The sequence below is a fragment of the Anoplophora glabripennis genome, unplaced genomic scaffold (assembly GCF_000390285.2).
Source record: "Anoplophora glabripennis isolate ALB-LARVAE unplaced genomic scaffold, Agla_2.0 scaffold393, whole genome shotgun sequence".
Lineage (NCBI taxonomy): Eukaryota > Metazoa > Arthropoda > Insecta > Coleoptera > Cerambycidae > Anoplophora > Anoplophora glabripennis.
Window position 1 is genome coordinate 76,056 of NW_019416492.1, and position 22,901 is coordinate 98,956.

The 22,901-nt window shown below is 31.3% G+C and overlaps 3 protein-coding genes across 4 annotated transcripts in view; 2 read left to right on the plus strand and 1 right to left on the minus strand.

Moving 5' to 3' along the window:
• The first annotated feature begins 1,307 nt into the window (after window positions 1-1,307).
• LOC108907758 (mannose-1-phosphate guanyltransferase beta-like) lies at window positions 1,308-3,230 on the plus strand. The gene is made up of 2 exons (XM_018711553.2): window positions 1,308-2,512; window positions 2,898-3,230. The coding sequence occupies exons 1-2, from the start codon at window positions 1,657-1,659 to the stop codon at window positions 3,131-3,133; spliced, it is 1,092 nt and encodes a 363-aa protein (XP_018567069.1). The 5' UTR covers window positions 1,308-1,656; the 3' UTR covers window positions 3,134-3,230.
• Window positions 3,231-7,894: 4,664 nt separating this feature from the next.
• LOC108907757 (endothelin-converting enzyme homolog) overlaps window positions 7,895-22,901 on the minus strand; it is a 47,898-nt gene continuing 32,891 nt past the window's right edge. For both annotated transcript variants that reach the window (XM_023454725.1, XM_018711552.1), the window contains 2 exons: window positions 11,982-12,153; window positions 7,895-8,146 (listed from right to left, as the gene is read on the minus strand). In XM_023454725.1, the coding sequence (XP_023310493.1) occupies window positions 7,926-8,146; window positions 11,982-12,153 (393 nt within the window). In that variant the 3' untranslated portion in view covers window positions 7,895-7,925. The remainder of the gene's footprint in view (window positions 8,147-11,981; window positions 12,154-22,901) is intronic.
• LOC111691615 (mannose-1-phosphate guanyltransferase beta-like) lies at window positions 15,179-16,994 on the plus strand. The gene is made up of 2 exons (XM_023454726.1): window positions 15,179-16,222; window positions 16,662-16,994. The coding sequence occupies exons 1-2, from the start codon at window positions 15,367-15,369 to the stop codon at window positions 16,895-16,897; spliced, it is 1,092 nt and encodes a 363-aa protein (XP_023310494.1). The 5' UTR covers window positions 15,179-15,366; the 3' UTR covers window positions 16,898-16,994.

Consider the following 22,901-nt stretch of genomic DNA (forward strand, 5'->3'; position numbering starts at 1 on the left):
ACTTTCTAAATACTAAACACTACACAACTTATTATGTCAACAAACAAAACAGTTTAGTATGAAAGCCATCACTCGATCGCTGTTCTAATTTAATTCTTGGGGTTCTAGATTTTGGCGGCAAGGCAAACTAAACTTCTTGACATTTGACAGCAATTAACGATTTCATTGCTCATATATGGATAATAGTCGTCTATTGGTCAATGTTTCTCCAATAAGAAATCACCATATTAGTATTCATAAATTCAAATGTTTCTGCGCTCTTTTATAACACATTCGAAAAATGTATATTATTGACTTATTGGCAATATTGGCATAGGTTGCTTAGAAATTTTACCAGCCTTGAGTATATGGGTTACATACTCTTATGTAATATACCAGTTAAAATAAAATAATAAGAAAATTGATGATGAGATCATTTAAATGTAAAATTAAAAGAGTATAAGAACCTGGGAAAGAAACATTATAGCATCTACATCCTTATCAATTTTTTTCTTATTTCAATGCATTCATGCCATTTGATTTTCGGAATAGACACAGACAAATAATCTTAGGTATTACGAGTTTGAAATAATAATGCAATGCTAAACTTTTCGTCTATGAATGATCCCAAATAAAGATTACAGCGCGCGAAAGCGTTGAGACAGAGGTTCAAATCTTATATATGAAGAAACACAATAGTAAAATAAACGCAATGAAAATGAGGTATGTTTGAGAAGATAGGGAGACAAAGTGGCACAGAACAAGAAACTAAACAATAAGAGAAATGTTAAAATAAAAACCAATAACGAATAAAATAATAAAGAGGCAGCTGAACTGCCATAGGGTACAAACAGCGCCATTAATAACGGCTGATTCATCTAATCTCGCAGCTAAAAGAAGATATAAGTAGCATGATCAAATATATAATAATATTTCTATTATTTATATAGTCGATGTTAAACATCTGTCTTTAAAAAATGTAAATAAAAATTTTCAAAAAAAAACTATAAATTAAAAACGAACATTTCTTTATAATTAATGGACCAAAGAGATTTCGTATTTTTTCTCGTTGACATAGACAAAGTAAAATACTTAAATATAGCAACTGCCAATTTATTTTTGTAAAAATTTACTGAAATTGAGAGTTCATCAGTAGATCAAATGAGAAATCAGTAGATCTACTGAAACATCAGTAGATTAATATATTATACATAGGGTGGTCTGTGATATTATATGTTTTGTGTTATTATTATTACCTAACAATTAACATTATAATATTAACTTTTATCATACATACGACGATGGTATGACATCATAATGCATAGGTAATCTAATAAAAATTTTTGAATGTACCTTTATATTTTTTGTCGTAAACTGATAAAAAGTACGGTAAGAAGAATATATAGTAGTCATAATTGTTAAACAAACCAATTGTGATTCTATAGAAGAAGAATATAACCTTTACTTTAATTAAAAAGATAACCTTTAAATGACGCTACCACCTGTTATCTCGATTGTTATCACAACAACGTATTGTTATACCATATTTTACAATTAATATAGTGATTATCGAATACAGAAACAAATTTATTGAATAAAAGGTGACTAATCGTTAGATATTAACTATTGTGATTCTAAGTACCAAAGATTTGACCAATTTCGTTCCAAGCTTACAAAATGAATGAACAGAAGAGAGCTTTGATCCTAGTAGGAGGATACGGCACGAGGCTGAGACCCTTAACGTTAAGTAGACCCAAACCACTTGTGGAATTTGCAAATAAACCTATTTTACTTCACCAAGTGGAAGCTTTAGTAGAGGCCGGGGTCTCGGAAGTCATCTTAGCAGTGTCGTACAGAGCAGAGCAAATGGAGCATGAGATAAAATTGGAAGCGGAAAAAATGGGCGTGAACATAATTTTTTCTCACGAATCGGAGCCCTTGGGCACAGCCGGTCCTCTAGCTTTGGCCAAAGATATACTTTCGAGGAGTTCGCAGCCATTCTTTGTGCTTAATTCGGATATCATTTGTGATTTTCCTTTTCGAAATCTCTACGACTATCACATGAAACACGGCAAGGAAGGTACTATCGTTGTAACCAAGGTAGAAGAACCTTCTAAGTACGGCGTTGTTGTTTACGACGAGAATAAATGTATAGCTAGTTTCGTAGAGAAACCCCAAGAGTTCATTTCGAATAAAATAAATGCTGGTTTGTACATTTTGAACCCTAGTGTGCTAAGTAGGATAGAATTATGTCCGACCTCTATAGAAAAGGAAGTTTTTCCTTACATGGCATCTGATAAACAGTTGTTTGCATTTGAGTTGAAGGGATTTTGGATGGATATCGGCCAGCCCAAGGACTTTCTTACGGGCATGTGTTTATACTTGCAATATTTGAGAATTTCTGCTCCAAGTAAACTGTCAAAGGGTGAGGGGATTGTGGGTAACGTTCTGGTGGATCCGACAGCTAAAATAGGTGCTAATTGCCGTATTGGGCCTAATGTTACTATTGGACCTGGAGTGGTAATCGAAGATGGTATGTAAATTTAAGATAATAATAATCTTTAGTTGAAATAGGAAATATCCTAATACAAAAATTTGTTGTCAAGAATATCAACTCATTCATTTAAAAACTATACCGGAATACAGTGTGAAAACAAACTTGCATTAAAAATATACTCTTCTAAATCGACTTATCATACTCTAACATTTTCTTTTTAAATTCCCTCAATGACACAACATTCCTTTAGAGAATTAGATTGTGTTTATTAAAGTTTTTACGCGCACTACAAACCATATTAATTTTTTTTTATATCACGGCTGCTAAGTTTGTAAAATCGACTTGTCTTTTTAAATCTAATTTCTTTTCAGTGCGGCTAAATGCTCAAGTGAATAAAAAAATAACATTATGTTTTTGCTAGGCGTTTGTATCAAACGGAGTACCATCCTAAGAGACGCGATAGTCCGTTCGAACTCTTGGTTGGAAAGCTGTATCATCGGCTGGACCTGTTCCATTGGACGATGGGTTAGAATGGAAGGCATCACCGTTCTGGGCGAGGACGTGATCGTGAAAGACGAGACTTACATAAACGGGGGTCAGGTGCTGCCTCACAAAAACATAACGGTGTCCGTTCGAGAGCCCCAAATAATTATGTAGTGTTTGGTTTTTATCTTCATCATTGCTAGTGTAAAATATTTTATATTTTATTGTTTTTATTTATATAATACATATTTATATAAAAATTAAAAGAAAACTGACATCTTTCATTTATACAGGGTGTTGCAAAATAGCAAACTTACTTATGAGATAGTATGAGGTTCCCGGCTAAGGTGCGAGTCCAATATAATTCCTTAGAATTTAACTGTTGCTGAAGAATCAAACTCTTCGTATCTAGTAGACAAAAATGTAGATTTTGCATTGTTTAAAGTCAGTTTATTTGTACTGAACCAATTTTCAAAGTTACTTTGTTGGTAACTATTTCGAAAAAGAGATTGTATCACTACAATTAACTGTAGTAGTGACACCAGCAAATAAAATGACAATACTATTTGGTTCACAAGTAGGTAAATCATTTATATTTATTAAAAAAAGTATAGGACCTAAAATGGGTCCTTGAGGCACCCCATGTTTAATAATTCTTAATTCAGATCGGTATCCATGATAGTTACATACTGTTCTCGATCAATAAAGTAAGATTTTATTAAATTAATACTGTTCTCGTCAAAATTTTAATATGTTAATTTTTTTAAAAGAATGGAATGAGGACATAGTCGAAGGACTTGGCAAGATCCATAAAAACAATTTTCAAAACCCTTATTAATTACTTGTGTACGTTTATTGATGGCTAGTGTTGAATAGTTATTACAGAAGCCTATAATATGGAACTATTTGAGATTTTAAAAGATATTCGAAAAATTTTAGCTAGAGAAATTGGACGGTAGTTTGTAACATCCTCAGTTGACATTTTTTTAAAGATTGGTATAACCTTTGCCAGTTTTAGAACCGTTGGAAACATGTTATTGATAATGCACGTTTATTAATTTTGTTATTTTTGCTTTTACTATTCTTTAATTTGCTAATTGTTGATAGCACCTCATTGTAGGTAGTTTCATAGGTTTTTTATTTAAATTATTTACCTTGTAGTGACTTATGCTGTTCAGAGTAATATGGTACCTACCTATTTAAAATGCCAGTATGGCTAAAACCACACTCATCCGTCCATAGCACTTTGTTAATAAAGTTGGGATTCGCTGCACTTTGGTTTTGAAACCAAAATTCAAGATGACTGGGAAAATCAGTTGTTTCACTCCAACGTTCGAATGTTCCGAGTTTTGCCGGCATGTTCCCGGTCAGAAAATGTGATGTGAATTAGCAGGAGTTAGGGGATAATTTGCTTATCTTTTAAAAGGTCATGTAATATATTTTTTATTAGACTTTCCAAATACGTAGTTAAAATTAATGACATTATAACTGAATCACCCTGTAGATGACGCCATGATCGGAGATATGATTTTTGTTTGTAGATGCTAGCAATTTTTCTAATAGGTTAGGATTAAGCAAAAAATTCGAGACACCTTTTTTGTTGTAAAAGTATGAAAGTAATAAAAATTTTTAAAAATCCATTTGCATTCTACTATTTATGACAAAAACGTCGACTGACTCACGCCTAACTATAAAAGTTGACTTTATACTAAAAATACAGCTCTTTATCAACGTACAATAACTGCCAAATTTTAAGAACCTAACATTGACTGTTTCATATTTATATCAAATATATATATTTTTAAAAATTTTCAACACCCTGTATCCCCTCGGAATCTAAGCGTTTCCGGCCACATGTTTATAGGAACTTTTTTTCTATAAAACCATAAGAAATTGTGGCCTGAATTTACGTTCCGTAGTTAGCAAACATCCTGTATATTGCACTGAGTAAACGCCCACAGGTTAGAAAATAAATTTTATCTTATCCTGATTCAACTACGACATACAGGGCGTTACCTTTAACAGAGATTAAAAGGAAATCTAAATATTCTCTATCCAATTTTGATTAATACTTAATACTGCAAAATATTCATAGCCTTATACAGGGTGTTTATTAAGTACTTGTACCAACTTTAAAGAGTGAATCTATGACTAATTATAAAATAAAATATTCATATGAATGCAATGACTTGGTTCTTGAGACACAAGGCGTCAAAAACAAAATGATTATATTTTTGTACAATAACATGGCAATTTAACGAAATTCGGGAGTATTGATGATCTCTCAAATATTTACTTAGTTCTTTGTTTAATGTTAGAGGGCGCCGCATACAGTGTTGTATCTGGATTTAAATAACCATAAGTTTTTTGTGCCGCACTGTATATCATTTGACTAAACATACCTATTCTCCATTCAATTTTATGTACAAGAGGTACTCTATGTATTTGTCGCTGAAAGCAGTCGTTTTCTAATAAAAACGGGTTTGAAGTTAAACTTGCGTTGGAATTTTGTAAGTTGAATCATTAAGAGTTTTTGGAAAACAAGTGAGAAAATGTGTCTTTTATTGATTGTATTGCGATGTGACGAACTTTGATTATTTACAAGAATAAGACTAAACAACTTCTACAAATAAGTTAATAACATTTACATTTACAACAATTATTGCTGAAACAAAATTTTTATCTTAAAATTAGTCAAAGATGCACTCTTTAAAGTTTGTACTTAATAAACACCCTGTATACAGGTTGATTCACTTTTTATGATTAGGACTTTAACCATGGATAAATCTCTTGAAATAATGTCATTTTGAAGTATACACTTTTTCTGCCAAATAGTCCAGACGGTATCTGTTGCAAAAAGTCCATATTTGGGTGAATCATATATCCACAAAGATTTTTGTCTTTTTGGCTTTCAAATATCACTAGAAATGAAAATGATTCTATGCGAATAAAAAGAAACGTGGGTTTAACTTTTGGCAGCACAATATGTTAAAAAAATTCCAAAAATGTCATATTTTTCTTCCTATTATGTATCATTTCAAGAGTTGATTTAAGGCGAAAATGGAAAAGGAATAAAATGTTTGTAAATAAATTTTTTACAAAATATGACTAGTTACAAATTGAATGAATTATGATTATTATTGTAAAAATCGAAAAAATCGCCAAAAATGGGGTTAAAAAACATTGCATTTTAGGGAATTTTTTTGGGGTCTTTAAAATGGGTATAGGACCTTCATACTTGGCTCAAGAAAACTTGATGTTATGTAGAATCATCACACCAAATTTCATCAAAATCGGTTTGGTAGATTTTGCAATCCAAATTTTGAAAAAAAATTTGCAAATATTCAAAATTTTGCACAGCAAAAACCAAGGCCCTTAGATACTTGAAAATTTAATCACATATAGAAGGGCTCTCAAGCTTTCAAACGCTTTTTGAAAAATTCGAATCCGTCAATTAGGAGCTCTGGCGCTTGTTTAAACATTGGTCGAATTTTTGTGCTTATAAACAATTAGAATAACTGTGAATATTCAATCAAATCAAATTTTTTAAAGCAGGTTTTAAAAGTTCTTGGAAAGATGATTCTTTAAAAAAAACAGATCGTTTGATCAATTAGTTACGTAGTTATAGCCGATCAAGGTTAACCGTCATTTACACTAAATGTACAGGGACATCCGGTCTAATTTTTCGAAAAATACCAAATATGCAAGTGAGAAATTCAAGAAAATCATACTATTTTTTTTAAGGTCGTATTTTTCGATTTTTACAATAATAATCATGATTCATTCGATTTTTAACTAGTCATATTTTGTAAAAAATTTTATTACAAACATTTTTTTCCTCTTTCATTTTCATCTAAATTCAACTCTTGAAAAGATACATTATTAAATATTAAGAAAAATATGACATTTTTCAAATTTTTTTAACATATTGTGCCGCCAAAAGTTAAGCCCATGTTTTTTTTATGCGCATAGAAAAATTTTCATTTCTGGTGATATTTGAAAGCCAAAAATCCAAAAATCTCCGTGGATATAAGATTCACCCAAACCAAAACAGATATCGCCTACTCTAAAAGGCTTCTTTTAAAAATATAGGCTCTTGAAAAAACATTTTTTTTTTTGGTTTTTATTTATTTTTTCTTAAACTATGAAAGCTTTATATTTAATTTGAAAGTTTTATATTTAGTATGAAGTGTACGAATGAAAAGCTCTATTGATTTTATAAATTATTGTGAAAATAAATCAGTCGTAGCGTCCGTAAGGGGTCCCCTCTGGTAACCCCTATTTTTAATATAATTTCTGCGCCACTGGAAATTTTTTAAAATGAATATTTTTTTTACATTGGACGTTAATCAACAGCAAAAAGGTCTCTTACTATTTTTAAATGAAATGCTTGGTTTTTGAGAAAAATGACTTCTTATGGATTCATTTTGGGTACCTAGATTTCTGGTATCGAAGAATGTTGTTTGACTTCATTTCATAGGATTTGTCTGAATTGGCGGAATACCTTTATAAAGAGTAAAAACTAGTTACAATTTTGGAAAAATTCTACGGCATACAAGGTGGTTTTAAAGTTAAAAGCCCAAACGTAAATCTCTAGATATCCTTTTGGGCCGGATATCTCCCTTAGAAAGAACATTAGGAAAAAAATAATTGTAGGCAGTAGCAGTGTTATTTTGTGCTCCCCTATATGCGCTCGAGATACCCACCGAATATCTTGCTTACAGGACGAAATCGGAGCAACCCTGTACGAATTAGAAAGTGGGGAATAACTCTTGGAAGAAAATATGTCCTATTACCTTAAAATATGAGATTATCTCCTAAGAATTTTACAATATTATGTATCGTATAAATGTTTGTTGTTAAGAAATAACATTATTCAATAAAATAAGCAGAACATATTTTGCAAAATAAACCAGGAAATAAATGATATGCCAATTTCGAATAAAAGATAATTTATTTAAATAATTTAATTACTGATACCACTATAGTCGTAAGAGTAATCTAGGTTAGGAAACTGCGCTATCATTTCTTTCTGAACAGCCATCGGGCTGCCTTCGGGGCAGTTAAATACCGTGGCAAATTCCTCACTGTTGCTCAAAAAGTTCTGGACCCTGAGCGGAGGAGGAAGATTTCCCGTTACATATAAATCTTCCATGAAATCAAGCGGGGAGTACTCTCGGCAGTATTCTGAAATGGTAAACGTTTTCAATAAATTTTCAATATCCTTTCGAGGATGCAATAAACTTTATATAACAAAAACGGTATTATAGACCCAATATTTGTTTAGCAAAGTAGGCTTTAATTACAATGAGAAATTAAAAAATGCAATGCAACACAATATTACATTTGTAAAAAAAAATCAACTTAGGTAGTGCCTAAAGGAAATAGGACACCCTGTATAGCCAAAAGTAAATTTTAAATACGATTTGGAGAAATTGTTAGTACGACTTCTATTTGGGGTGTTCCAAAATTCACGCAAGATTTGAATTTTGCCCCATTTGTACCGTAAAGTGTCGCCAACCAAAAAAAATACAGCTTGACAGCTGACTGTTCAAGGTTATTAAAAATGGAGCGCTACACAAAAGAACAACACGGTTTCATTGTTGAGCAATATTTTTAAAAGTGTGAAGGGGTGGCAGCTACAGTTAACAATTTTTATACAAAGTATGGTCGGAATAATGATTTTACTTCCGCTGTGAAGAGATTAGTTGAAAAATTCAGGGAGACTGGAGTCCTTCAACGAGTCGTTCGACACAAAGTATCGAAGCAGTTCGTGAGAGTGTTGCTGAGAGTGCAGGAACATCAATTCGGCTCCGTGGTCAGGAACTGGACATTTCGAGAAGCTCTCTACAGCGTATTCTCATGAAAGATTTGCATCTTCATCCTCACAAAGTTCAACTGACTCAAGAACTGAAGCCTACTGACCATGCAGAGAGAAGAGAGTTCGTTGAATGGAATTGTGGAACAAGTGGATGCTGATTTTTCCAACAAAATCATCGTCAGGAATGAGGGTCATTTTCATCTTGATGGCTTCGTTAATCGACAAAATAGTTGCACAAAGTGATTGTTGAGAAACAAATGCATACACAACGTGTCACTGTTTGGTGCGGATTTACTATCGCCACATGATAATCCAGTTTTTTGTGCCTAAATTGCAAGATAGGATGTAGACAACATGTGATTTCAACAACACGGTGCCACATGCCATACAGCCGAAGAAACAGTTCAATTACTGCACGAGTCATTTCCTGGTGGTGTAATTTCCCGTTTCGGAGAATGGGCCACCCAGATCATGCTATTTAACACAGTTGGACTTATGTTTGGAGTTTTCTGAAGCCTATAATGTTTATTCCAACAAGCTCACAACCACCCACGCCAAGAAGGAGAAAATTGAGCACTGTATCAATGAAATTCAGTCACATATACAGGGTGACCCATTAAGAATGGAAACACTCACATACAAAAGTTGTTTATGGACCGATTTGAACCGGTTTTTTTTTAAAGATAAATCTCCAAAAGCTCTATCTTGATGCAAAATTTGAAGACGAATTTTGATTTTCAAGGCCTACGAATTTTTTTTTAAGTGAAAAATAACAAAATTTAGTTAGCGATTTTTTTATAAAAAATCTGACTACACCACTGGATTTAGGAACCCCTCAAATGCAGTTGTACCAATTTTTGCGAAAAAAAGGTTGCCCCTAAAAAAGTTATGACAATATCGGCATCATCAGTGTTTGCCATTGTCGGTGAACCTATTCTTTTATAAAAACCGAATAGAACCCAAAGGGGAACAGAATTAAATAACACACACTGGTTTAATAATTATTAATAAGAATCATAAAAACCAGTATACACAAAATAAACAACAATTACTCTAATATAAACAACAATTGATAAAAAAAATAATTATTAAAAAATTACATTTTTAAAAATGAAAAAAGAGTCTGTCAAATTGATTTACACTAATCACGTCATTAAATTTAAATTTTTGTAGCTTCCACTAATCCTCCATTTAATTCTATATATTTTTTATAACGCTTTTTTATATTTTTTACAACATTTCATAATTGATGCGTGTTAATCTCCTCACATGCTTCCCTTATTCTAGTGCACAATACCTCAATACGGTTATTTGGCAGTGTCTTAGAAACTTTGGACTTAATAAAGCCCCACAGAAAAAAATCAAGTGGGGTAAGGTTCGGAGATCAAGGTGGCAATGAATTAATGGACTGTTTCGACCTATCCAATGATTGGGGAAATTATCATTAAGCCACTGCCTGATTTTTCTCGCATTGTGTATTGGACGTCCATCCAATTGAAAATGTAGGTTTACTCTTTCTTGTAATGGAAGATTATGCATTAAAAAAATTGTTCTGAAGGAAATGTAGAAATTGTTTGCCATTCATATTTCCTTGAAAGAAGAACTTACCAATGACTCTCTCGTTAAGTATCTCACACCAAACGTTAACTTTCTGTCTAAATTGTCTTCGGCAATTAGTTATCCACTCTGGATTTTCTGAAACCCAACACCGCGAGTTCTGTGATAATACAAATCCATTCGTCGTGAATGTGGCCTCATCGCTGAATAATATATATTTTTAAAAAAATTGGTAATTGAGATATTGTCCCTGTACCCAGAGACAAAACTCCATTCATTTCTCATTGTCGACTGGTTCCAGAGTGTGAAGAAACTTAGGTTTATAGAGTTTTATGTTATTTTTTTTTAGGCAGCGTTGGATACTTCTCTAGGTAAATTTAAATCTAAACTGGCAATCCTGAGGCTATTCTGAGGATTGTTTGTAAAATAATTTAAAATTTCCTGCTCGTGTTGATTGTCCGTTTTTAAAATGCATTTTGAAACAGCACCATATTCCATAAATTTATTGTTTATTTTAAAAACTGTGCTATGCGTAATATTAGGTCTATCTGGATGTCTGTTGTTAAAAATTATACACACCTCTCTTGACGTCCGATCATTTTCTTCAGAAAGGCGTACTATTTCAATTTTCTCATGTAAAGTTAAACTTTGGGCCATCGCAAAGAATTATGGAACTTATTTAACCATGCAAAAAAAATATTACAATGTGCCACTATTTGTGAAGTTTGACATTTGTTGTCTAAACTTCTATTTTTTACAGGCTGCCAAATTTTGTTCATATTATTTTTAAGCAACGTTATTTTCTGGAATATCGTAATATTTTTTTCAGAAAATTCTCCACAAAGAATTGGATTATGGTTGTAGAATCCAGTGGCTTTTTGAATAAAAAAATTATAAATGTAATTATTTTTGTATAAGAAGGTAATATTTGTAAGTTTTGGCATAATAACCACGAATTAATAATTTGAAGAACTTGTTGTTTATTTTATGTATACTGGTTTTTATGATTCCTATCAATAATTATTAAACCAGTGTTTGTTATTTAATTTTGTTGCCCTTTGGGTTCTGTTCGGTTTTTATAAAAGAATAGGTTCACCGACAACGGCAAGCACTGGTGATGCCGATATTATAACTTTTTTCACAAAAATTGGTACAAATGTATTTAAGGGGTTCCTAAATCCAGTGGTGTAGTTAGATTTTTTATAAAAAAAATCGCTTACAAAATTTTGACATTTTTCACTTGAAAAAAAATTTGTGGTAGACCTTGAAATTCAAAATTTCGTCTTCAAATTTTGCATCAAGATAGAGCTTTTGGAGATCTATCTTTAAAAAAAAACCCGGTTCAAATTCGGGACATAAACAACTTTTGTACGCGAGTGTTTCCATTCTTAATGGGTCATCCTGTATGTAAAACGGTCATGGAAATTTTGACAAAAGAGTATGCGCCAGCAATGCCGTGGGGGCCATTTACCCCATATGCTACTCCATACATAACCCTATACTGTATACTTTATGAATCAATTACAATTTTTTATTAAAAACATTCTTGCGTGAATTTTGGAACAGCCTTTTTTATATATATCACCCGAGTTACAAAAGAAATCTGTTTCAAATGGGACACTATATACAGAACAAGACACTTACCTTGTGCCGCTGCTATGAAGAATTCTTTATTTACTGGGTAATCGCTAACCATCCAGGGAAGGCTAGACACATTGGGTTTATCGAAACCCCCAAGTTCATTGAAGCAATTGAGAGTTAATTTAAAAGCAGTGTTGTCTACTATCATCTGGTTTATCCACAGATTTTGAGTAATCTGCAAAAACAGTAATGATATAATAATTCGGCAGTGAACTCATCAACTGATTCAGTTTGCTTTTACCAGACGTGCATATATTTCGTCTTAGCAAAGTACTAGAACGATGTATTACCGTACACCGATTTTAGTCGATTCTTGAAAAAAAAAAAATAAAATCACGACAAAAAACATTTTTAAGTGATTTTTTAGTATTTTCCCTAAATGAAAACACACNCAAATTAAATTTTTAAGTTTGCTCAATTAAATAAAACATCATGTATTCATGTACAAATTATCTAAAAACGCAGCTAAGAAGAATTTGCCTATGTTTATCGAGTTTCAAAATATCTGATTTATTTTTACTCTAGTCACTTTTTCAAACAATTTTCATTGAAATAAATATAAAAACAAAGAATTAAGCAAAAAATGTATAATATACATTTAGGAATGTGATTATTGTTATAGTTTTTCTAAGTAGACTTACAATTATAACTTAAAATTAAGTTATAATTGTAAGTCTAAAAGAATTTTTAACTGAAAGCAAAATAGCCAGTAGAGTTTAAGTTTTATAAGGGATTTGTTGTAACGGTGGTTGGGATCCCATTGACTCGATAAGGTAAATAAGCAACGGTATAAACAAGAATGAAAGAAGTTGTGCGGAAAATCAAAAAAAAATCAAGAGACAATATTTTGTATTACTTGGTGAGAATTCCATCATTTACATCTCACAGAAGTTTCTATGTGATGTTCATGGGAATTCATAATGCGATACATATAATTTTTCCGTGGAAGGTTTAACATTGCAAAATTTTCACTGCTTGTAAACATTTTAAGGCACCACAAGGTGTATTGATTTCCACAAAGTGGACTTGAATTTAACTTCCAAATGAAGTCACTTATATTTAAGAAGAGATAATAATAAATAATATTAATAAAATATAACATATATGTAACAAATTTAAATCAGATATGTTAATTAGAAAAACCATCTTAAAAGTATGATTTTGACACTGTCTGTTTATACGATGCAGTCTCAGGAATCTTTGGTTGCTTTACGACTAGTTTTCTGGGTTATCCTGTATATAAAATAATTACAGGATAAGCAATATAGTGTGGTGATTTAAGTGACAAAAAAAAACACATTTAGGTATCTCATTCTCAAAAAAAAAACGTTCAACATCAAAAGTAAGTATTCTACTTTGATTACCTGCAACAACTCCAGTCTTTTCAGATGTCGCAACGCTAAAAAGAGTAGAAGTGGTCGATTTGCTAATCGATGTACTATCGGATTCTAGATTGCTGGAATTCGCAAGATTTTGGTATTGGCATTGATTAAGTGCATCAGATAAATGCATTTTTCCATCACTGCTGGGGTTGGAAGAAATCCTTGATATATCTGGTGAAGGCTCCTTTTGACTACGCCGTTGGGGTGTGCTCGTAACTTTTGATTCTTGGGTATATCTAACTTCAGAAGCATTCCTCTGTTTCTTAGGGGTAAGTTTTATCCTTTTGCACGGCGAGGACATGGTAAAAAATTCTTACTTATATGAGAATCTCTCGAAACTTATACGTAGGTACTTTCTAAATACTAAACACTACACAACTTATTATGTCAACAAACAAAACAGTTTAGTATGAAAGCCATCACTCGATCGCTGTTCTAATTTAATTCTTGGGGTTCTAGATTTTGGCGGCAAGGCAAACTAAACTTCTTGACATTTGACAGCAATTAACGATTTCATTGCTCATATATGGATAATAGTCGTCTATTGGTCAATGTTTCTCCAATAAGAAATCACCATATTAGTATTCATAAATTCAAATGTTTCTGCGCTCTTTTATAACACATTCGAAAAATGTATATTATTGACTTATTGGCAATATTGGCATAGGTTGCTTAGAAATTTTACCAGCCTTGAGTATATGGGTTACATACTCTTATGTAATATACCAGTTAAAATAAAATAATAAGAAAATTGATGATGAGATCATTTAAATGTAAAATTAAAAGAGTATAAGAACCTGGGAAAGAAACATTATAGCATCTACATCCTTATCAATTTTTTTCTTATTTCAATGCATTCATGCCATTTGATTTTCGGAATAGACTCAGACAAATAAACTTAGGTATTACGAGTTTGAAATAATAATGCAATGCTAAACTTTTCGTCTATGAATGATCCCAAATAAAGATTACAGCGCGCGAAAGCGTTGAGACAGAGGTTCAAATCTTATATATAAAGAAACACAATAGTAAAATAAACGCAATGAAAATAAGGTATGTTTGAGAAGATAGGGAGACAAAGTGGCACAGAACAAGAAACTAAACAATAAGAGAAATGTTAAAACAAAAACCAATAACGAATAAAATAATAAAGAGGCAGCTGAACCCTATGGCAGGGTACAAACAGCGCCATTAATAACGGCTGATTCATCTAATCTCGCAGCTAAAAGAAGATATAAGTAGCATGATCAAATATATAATAATATTTCTATTATTTATATAGTCGATGTTAAACATCTGTCTTTAAAAAATGTAAATAAAAATTTTCAAAAAAAAACTATAAATTAAAAACGAACATTTCTTTGTAATTAATGGACCAAAGAGATTTCGTATTTTTTCTCGTTGACATAGACAAAGTAAAATACTTAAATATAGCAACTGCCAATTTATTTTTGTAAAAATTTACTGAAATTGAGAGTTCATCAGTAGATCAAATGAGAAATCAGTAGATCTACTGAAACATCAGTAGATTAATATATTATACATAGGGTGGTCTGTGATATATATTTTGTGTTATTATTATTACCTAACAATTAACATTATAATATTAACTTTTATCATACATACGACGATGGTATGACATCATAATGCATAGGTAATCTAATAAAAATTTTTGAATGTACCTTTATATTTTTTGTCGTAAACTGATAAAAAGTACGGTAAGAAGAATATATAGTAGTCATAATTGTTAAACAAACCAATTGTGATTTTATAGAAGAAGAATATAACCTTTACTTTAATTAAAAAGATAACCTTTAAATGACGCTACCACCTGTTATCTCGATTGTTATCACAACAACGTATTGTTATACCATATTTTACAATTAATATAGTGATTATCGAATACAGAAACAAATTTATTGAATAAAAGGTGACTAATCGTTAGATTTTAACTATTGTGATTCTAAGTACCAAAGATTTGACCAATTTCGTTCCAACCTTACAAAATGAATGAACAGAAGAGAGCTTTGATCCTAGTAGGAGGATACGGCACGAGGCTGAGACCCTTAACGTTAAGTAGACCCAAACCACTTGTGGAATTTGCAAATAAACCTATTTTACTTCACCAAGTGGAAGCTTTAGTAGAGGCCGGGGTCTCGGAAGTCATCTTAGCAGTGTCGTACAGAGCAGAGCAAATGGAGCATGAGATAAAATTGGAAGCGGAAAAAATGGGCGTGAACATAATTTTTTCTCACGAATCGGAGCCCTTGGGCACAGCTGGTCCTCTAGCTTTGGCCAAAGATATACTTTCGAGGAGTTCGCAGCCATTCTTTGTGCTTAATTCGGATATCATTTGTGATTTTCCTTTTCGAAATCTCTACGACTATCACATGAAACACGGCAAGGAAGGTACTATCGTTGTAACCAAGGTAGAAGAACCTTCTAAGTACGGCGTTGTTGTTTACGACGAGAATAAATGTATAGCTAGTTTCGTAGAGAAACCCCAAGAGTTCATTTCGAATAAAATAAATGCTGGTTTGTACATTTTGAACCCTAGTGTGCTAAGTAGGATAGAATTATGTCCGACCTCTATAGAAAAGGAAGTTTTTCCTTACATGGCATCTGATAAACAGTTGTTTGCATTTGAGTTGAAGGGGTTTTGGATGGATATCGGCCAGCCCAAGGACTTTCTTACGGGCATGTGTTTATACTTGCAATATTTGAGAATTTCGGCTCCAAGTAAACTGTCAAAGGGTGAGGGGATTGTGGGTAACGTTCTGGTGGATCCGACAGCTAAAATAGGTGCTAATTGCCGTATTGGGCCTAATGTTACTATTGGACCTGGAGTGGTAATCGAAGATGGTATGTAAATTTAAGATAATAATAATCTTTATTTGAAATAGGAAATATCCTAATATACAAAAATTTGTTGTCAAGAATGTCAACTCCATATAACTTTTTATAACGCAGTAAAATTAGGTAAACTAAATGAATTACATTAAATTCATTTAAAAACTATACCGGAATATAGTGTGAAAACCAACTTACATTATAATATACCTTTCTAAATCGACTTAACATACTCTAACTTTTCTTTTTAAATTCCCTCAATGACACAACATTCCTTTAGAGAATTAGATTGTGTTTATTAAAGTTTTTACGCGCACTACAAACCATATTAATTTTTTTTTATATCACGGCTGCTAAGTTTGTAAAATCGACTTGTCTTTTTAAATCTAATTTCTTTTCAGTGCGGCTAAATGCTCAAGTGAATAAAAAAATAACATTATGTTTTTGCTAGGCGTTTGTATCAAACGGAGTACCATCCTAAGAGACGCGATAGTCCGTTCGAACTCTTGGTTGGAAAGCTGTATCATCGGCTGGACCTGTTCCATTGGACGATGGGTTAGAATGGAAGGCATCACCGTTCTGGGCGAGGACGTGATCGTGAAAGACGAGACTTACATAAACGGGGGTCAGGTGCTGCCTCACAAAAACATAACGGTGTCCGTTCGAGAGCCCCAAATAATTATGTAGTGTTTGGTTTTTATCTTCATCATTGCTAGTGTAAAATATTTTATATTTTATTGTTTTTATTTATATAATACATATTTATATAAAAATTAAAAGAAAACTGACATCTTTCATTTATACAGGGTGTTGCAAAATAGCAAACTTACTTATGAGATAGTATGAGGTTCCCGGCTAAGGTGCGAGTCCAATATAATTCCTTAGAATTTAACTGTTGCTGAAGAATCAAACTCTTCGTATCTAGTAGACAAAAATGTAGATTTTGCATTGTTTAAAGTCAGTTTATTTGTACTGAACCAATTTTCAAAGTTACTTTGTTGGTAACTATTTCGAAAAAGAGATTGTATCACTACAATTAACTGTAGTAGTGACACCAGCAAATAAAATGACAATACTATTTGGTTCACAAGTAGGTAAATCATTTATATTTATTAAAAAAAGTATAGGACCTAAAATGGGTCCTTGAGGCACCCCATGTTTAATAATTCTTAATTCAGATCGGTATCCATGATAGTTACATACTGTTCTCGATCAATAAAGTAAGATTTTATTAAATTAATACTGTTCTCGTCAAAATTTTAATATGTTAATTTTTTTAAAAGAATGGAATGAGGACATAGTCGAAGGACTTGGCAAGATCCATAAAAACAATTTTCAAAACCCTTATTAATTACTTGTGTACGTTTATTGATGGCTAGTGTTGAATAGTTATTACAGAAGCCTATAATATGGAACTATTTGAGATTTTAAAAGATATTCGAAAAATTTTAGCTAGAGAAATTGGACGGTAGTTTGTAACATCCTCAGTTGACATTTTTTTAAAGATTGGTATAACCTTTGCCAGTTTTAGAACCGTTGGAAACATGTTATTGATAATGCACGTTTATTAATTTTGTTATTTTTGCTTTTACTATTCTTTAATTTGCTAATTGTTGATAGCACCTCATTGTAGGTAGTTTCATAGGTTTTTTATTTAAATTATTTACCTTGTAGTGACTTATGCTGTTCAGAGTAATATGGTACCTACCTATTTAAAATGCCAGTATGGCTAAAACCACACTCATCCGTCCATAGCACTTTGTTAATAAAGTTGGGATTCGCTGCACTTTGGTTTTGAAACCAAAATTCAAGATGACTGGGAAAATCAGTTGTTTCACTCCAACGTTCGAATGTTCCGAGTTTTGCCGGCATGTTCCCGGTCAGAAAATGTGATGTGAATTAGCAGGAGTTAGGGGATAATTTGCTTATCTTTTAAAAGGTCATGTAATATATTTTTTATTAGACTTTCCAAATACGTAGTTAAAATTAATGACATTATAACTGAATCACCCTGTAGATGACGCCATGATCGGAGATATGATTTTTGTTTGTAGATGCTAGCAATTTTTCTAATAGGTTAGGATTAAGCAAAAAATTCGAGACACCTTTTTTGTTGTAAAAGTATGAAAGTAATAAAAATTTTTAAAAATCCATTTGCATTCTACTATTTATGACAAAAACGTCGACTGACTCACGCCTAACTATAAAAGTTGACTTTATACTAAAAATACAGCTCTTTATCAACGTACAATAACTGCCAAATTTTAAGAACCTAACATTGACTGTTTCATATTTATATCAAATATATATATTTTTAAAAATTTTCAACACCCTGTATCCCCTCGGAATCTAAGCGTTTCCGGCCACATGTTTATAGGAACTTTTTTTCTATAAAACCATAAGAAATTGTGGCCTGAATTTACGTTCCGTAGTTAGCAAACATCCTGTATATTGCACTGAGTAAACGCCCACAGGTTAGAAAATAAATTTTATCTTATCCTGATTCAACTACGACATACAGGGCGTTACCTTTAACAGAGATTAAAAGGAAATCTAAATATTCTCTATCCAATTTTGATTAATACTTAATACTGCAAAATATTCATAGCCTTATACAGGGTGTTTATTAAGTACTTGTACCAACTTTAAAGAGTGAATCTATGACTAATTATAAAATAAAATATTCATATGAATGCAATGACTTGGTTCTTGAGACACAAGGCGTCAAAAACAAAATGATTATATTTTTGTACAATAACATGGCAATTTAACGAAATTCGGGAGTATTGATGATCTCTCAAATATTTACTTAGTTCTTTGTTTAATGTTAGAGGGCGCCGCATACAGTGTTGTATCTGGATTTAAATAACCATAAGTTTTTTGTGCCGCACTGTATATCATTTGACTAAACATACCTATTCTCCATTCAATTTTATGTACAAGAGGTACTCTATGTATTTGTCGCTGAAAGCAGTCGTTTTCTAATAAAAACGGGTTTGAAGTTAAACTTGCGTTGGAATTTTGTAAGTTGAATCATTAAGAGTTTTTGGAAAACAAGTGAGAAAATGTGTCTTTTATTGATTGTATTGCGATGTGACGAACTTTGATTATTTACAAGAATAAGACTAAACAACTTCTACAAATAAGTTAATAACATTTACATTTACAACAATTATTGCTGAAACAAAATTTTTATCTTAAAATTAGTCAAAGATGCACTCTTTAAAGTTTGTACTTAATAAACACCCTGTATACAGGTTGATTCACTTTTTATGATTAGGACTTTAACCATGGATAAATCTCTTGAAATAATGTCATTTTGAAGTATACACTTTTTCTGCCAAATAGTCCAGACGGTATCTGTTGCAAAAAGTCCATATTTGGGTGAATCATATATCCACAAAGATTTTTGTCTTTTTGGCTTTCAAATATCACTAGAAATGAAAATGATTCTATGCGAATAAAAAGAAACGTGGGTTTAACTTTTGGCAGCACAATATGTTAAAAAAATTCCAAAAATGTCATATTTTTCTTCCTATTATGTATCATTTCAAGAGTTGATTTAAGGCGAAAATGGAAAAGGAATAAAATGTTTGTAAATAAATTTTTTACAAAATATGACTAGTTACAAATTGAATGAATTATGATTATTATTGTAAAAATCGAAAAAATCGCCAAAAATGGGGTTAAAAAACATTGCATTTTAGGGAATTTTTTTGGGGTCTTTAAATTGGGTATAGGACCTTCATACTTGGCTCAAGAAAACTTGATGTTATGTAGAATCATCACACCAAATTTCATCAAAATCGGTTTGGTAGATTTTGCAATCCAAATTTTGAAAAAAAATTTGCAAATATTCAAAATTTTGCACAGCAAAAACCAAGACCCTTAGATACTTGAAAATTTAATCACATATAGAAGGGTTCTCAAGCTTTCAAGCGCTTTTTGAAAAATTCGAATCAGTCAATTAGGAGAGATCTGGCACAACATTGGTTGAATTTTTGGACTTGTAAACAATTAGAACTTTGTAAATATACAATCAAATCAAATTTTTTAAAGCAGGTTTTAAAAGTTCTTGGAAATATGCTTCTTTAAAAGAAAAACAGATCGATTGGTCAATTAGTTACGTAGTCATAGCCGATCAAAGTTAACCGTCATTTACACTAAATGTACAGGGACATCCGGTCTAATTTTTCGAAAAATACCAAATATTCAAGTGAGAAATTCAAGAAAATCATACATGTATCTATTTTTTTTAAGGTCGTATTTTTCGATTTTTACAATAATAATCATGATTCATTCGATTTGTAACTAGTCAAATTTTGTAAAAAATTTTATTACAAACATTTTTTTCCTCTTTCATTTTCACCTAAATTCAATTCTTGAAAAGATACATAATTAAATAGAAAGAAAAATATGACATATTTCAAATTTTTTTAACATATTGTGCCGCCAAAAGTTAAGCCCATGTTTTTTTTATGCGCATAGAAAAATTTTCATTTCTGGTGATATTTGAAAGCCAAAAATCCAAAAATCTCCGTNATAAATAATAAATGTTAATGATGATTGTTAAGTATAATAGTATGTTTATATTTCGCATTGCAATACCAAAATTATGACTTTTTTAAGTTTTAGAAATTTCTCGAGAATTCGAGAATTCCCGGGAATTCCTAGTCGAGAATTCTCGAGTCCCGAGAAAAAAAATAGGCCGAGAAATCAGAAACCCTACTAAGGAACTACAACGTTGATGGGTTTTTATTGCATGAATAGTTCAAATGGTTATTTAGAAAGAAAAACCACGGAGTGTTATTAAATTAGAGGGTGGAAATTGGAGATAGGGGTGAAAATGCAACTCATATGGTTTTTTGAGTATATCTCGAAAACGAAAATGTCCTAATACGAATTTTAAAATAAAAATTTCAATTCTGACTTTTACTTTATAGGTATAGCTACTTCCGACCTCAAAAATAAAAATTTTGATTTTAAAATTTGTATTTGTATGACTTTATTTGAGGTTACAAATAGATTTGTTCTATAAAAATGTTGTGTAAAATAATAAATGGTACTTCTCTCTTGAGTATTTTCGTGTTTTTTTAATTTATGAGCACCCTGTACATCTAATCTAAGATGTTTGTATGAGTCAATTTTTCGAGGGGCAGAACTTTTTATACAGTGACATTTTTCGATACAGTCAAAAACAAAAGAGTTTCTCCTCTTCTCAACTTCATCCATGAACACACTTTATATATACATTATTAATAAACATAATTGTACTTAAATTCTCAAGTTTTTACTAAATTATTTTATTGAAAACGTAGAAAAAAATCAAAAAACCTTATTTTTTGCTTTAAAATTGTTTATTAACGATTTTTTTGCATAAAATTTTCCTTTTATATTTTTTAAATAAGCCATTTCGATGAGAAATTAAATTCTCTACAAATTTTTTCCTATGAACTATACCGAAATTTTGCCTTGTTTTCGTGCTATATTTAAAAAACTGCATAAATGCTTTTTCACACCTATTTTCAATTTCAACCCTCTAATTAATAGCACCCCGCGGCTTTTTCATTTTTAATGACCTTTCGAACATGTCATGTAATGGAAATACTTTAATATCTTATTTCCTTCCTTTTTTGCAAAAAATAAGAATTAAAACGTATAAGGGTAAACGCTATGAAAATAGAAAAATTGGCTAAGTTTGAATGGCCATAAATCAGTCAATTTTCATCCAAAAATACTCTACAAACTCTTGTTTTGAAGGAAATTTTATCTACTTTTTTTTCTATGAAGCAATGACCTATCTTTACTCAAAAAAAACTAGAGGCAAGAAAGTAAAAAAAATCAGAAAATCGAATTTTTTGCTTTTTTTCAAATTGTTTATTAACGATTATTTTGCATAAAATTTTCCTTTTAAATTTTTTAAATAAGCTATTTTGATGAGAAATTCAATTCTCTAAATTTTTCCTATGAAATTTTGTTTCGTTTTCGAGCTACAATTAAAAAACTGAAAGGGGTGTATTTTCACCCCTATCTAAGCATTTGAACGATTCATGCAATAAAAACCCATCAACGTTATAGCTTCATACCATATGACATAATCAATAGCCTATAAAGTATTTAAATGTAACTAAGTCAGATAGTACTGATTGTGATATAGATGTATACAGGGTGTGACGTGTATAATATATAAAAATTAAACTACAGCTTCCTAATGATATTTGTAATAGAAAAGTCTTATACGAAAAAGTTCTATCTTCGCGTTTTTTTTGTAAATTAAACTTCATTTATTCAAGGGAAATGAAGTCCGACCCTGTGTTATTTATTAAAAACTTTGAAAATGCTTTCATGCGACCCGAGATGCAACCTTATAATCTAAGTTGGTATAATCTAATACTAGTAATACTAAAAGAAGGTTAGGTTACATTGTCAAAAAACTTATGCAGTCAACTGATTTTGTATTTGTATTGAATTCATTATTCAGTTAATTATTCGTCCATCGACCCATCGGTGTTAAAAAGTGAAAGTAATTTTAATAAAGAAGTAAAAAATAAGAATAGCTGATTATATTAAAAACGAGATTCTTATTTCTTACTTTGCTTAATTTTTTAGTTTGTGCACAAACTAGTTTTACAATGGACCGAGAAAACAATGCATTTACTATTTCCGAACGTGTCGATATGGTGTTAGTGTA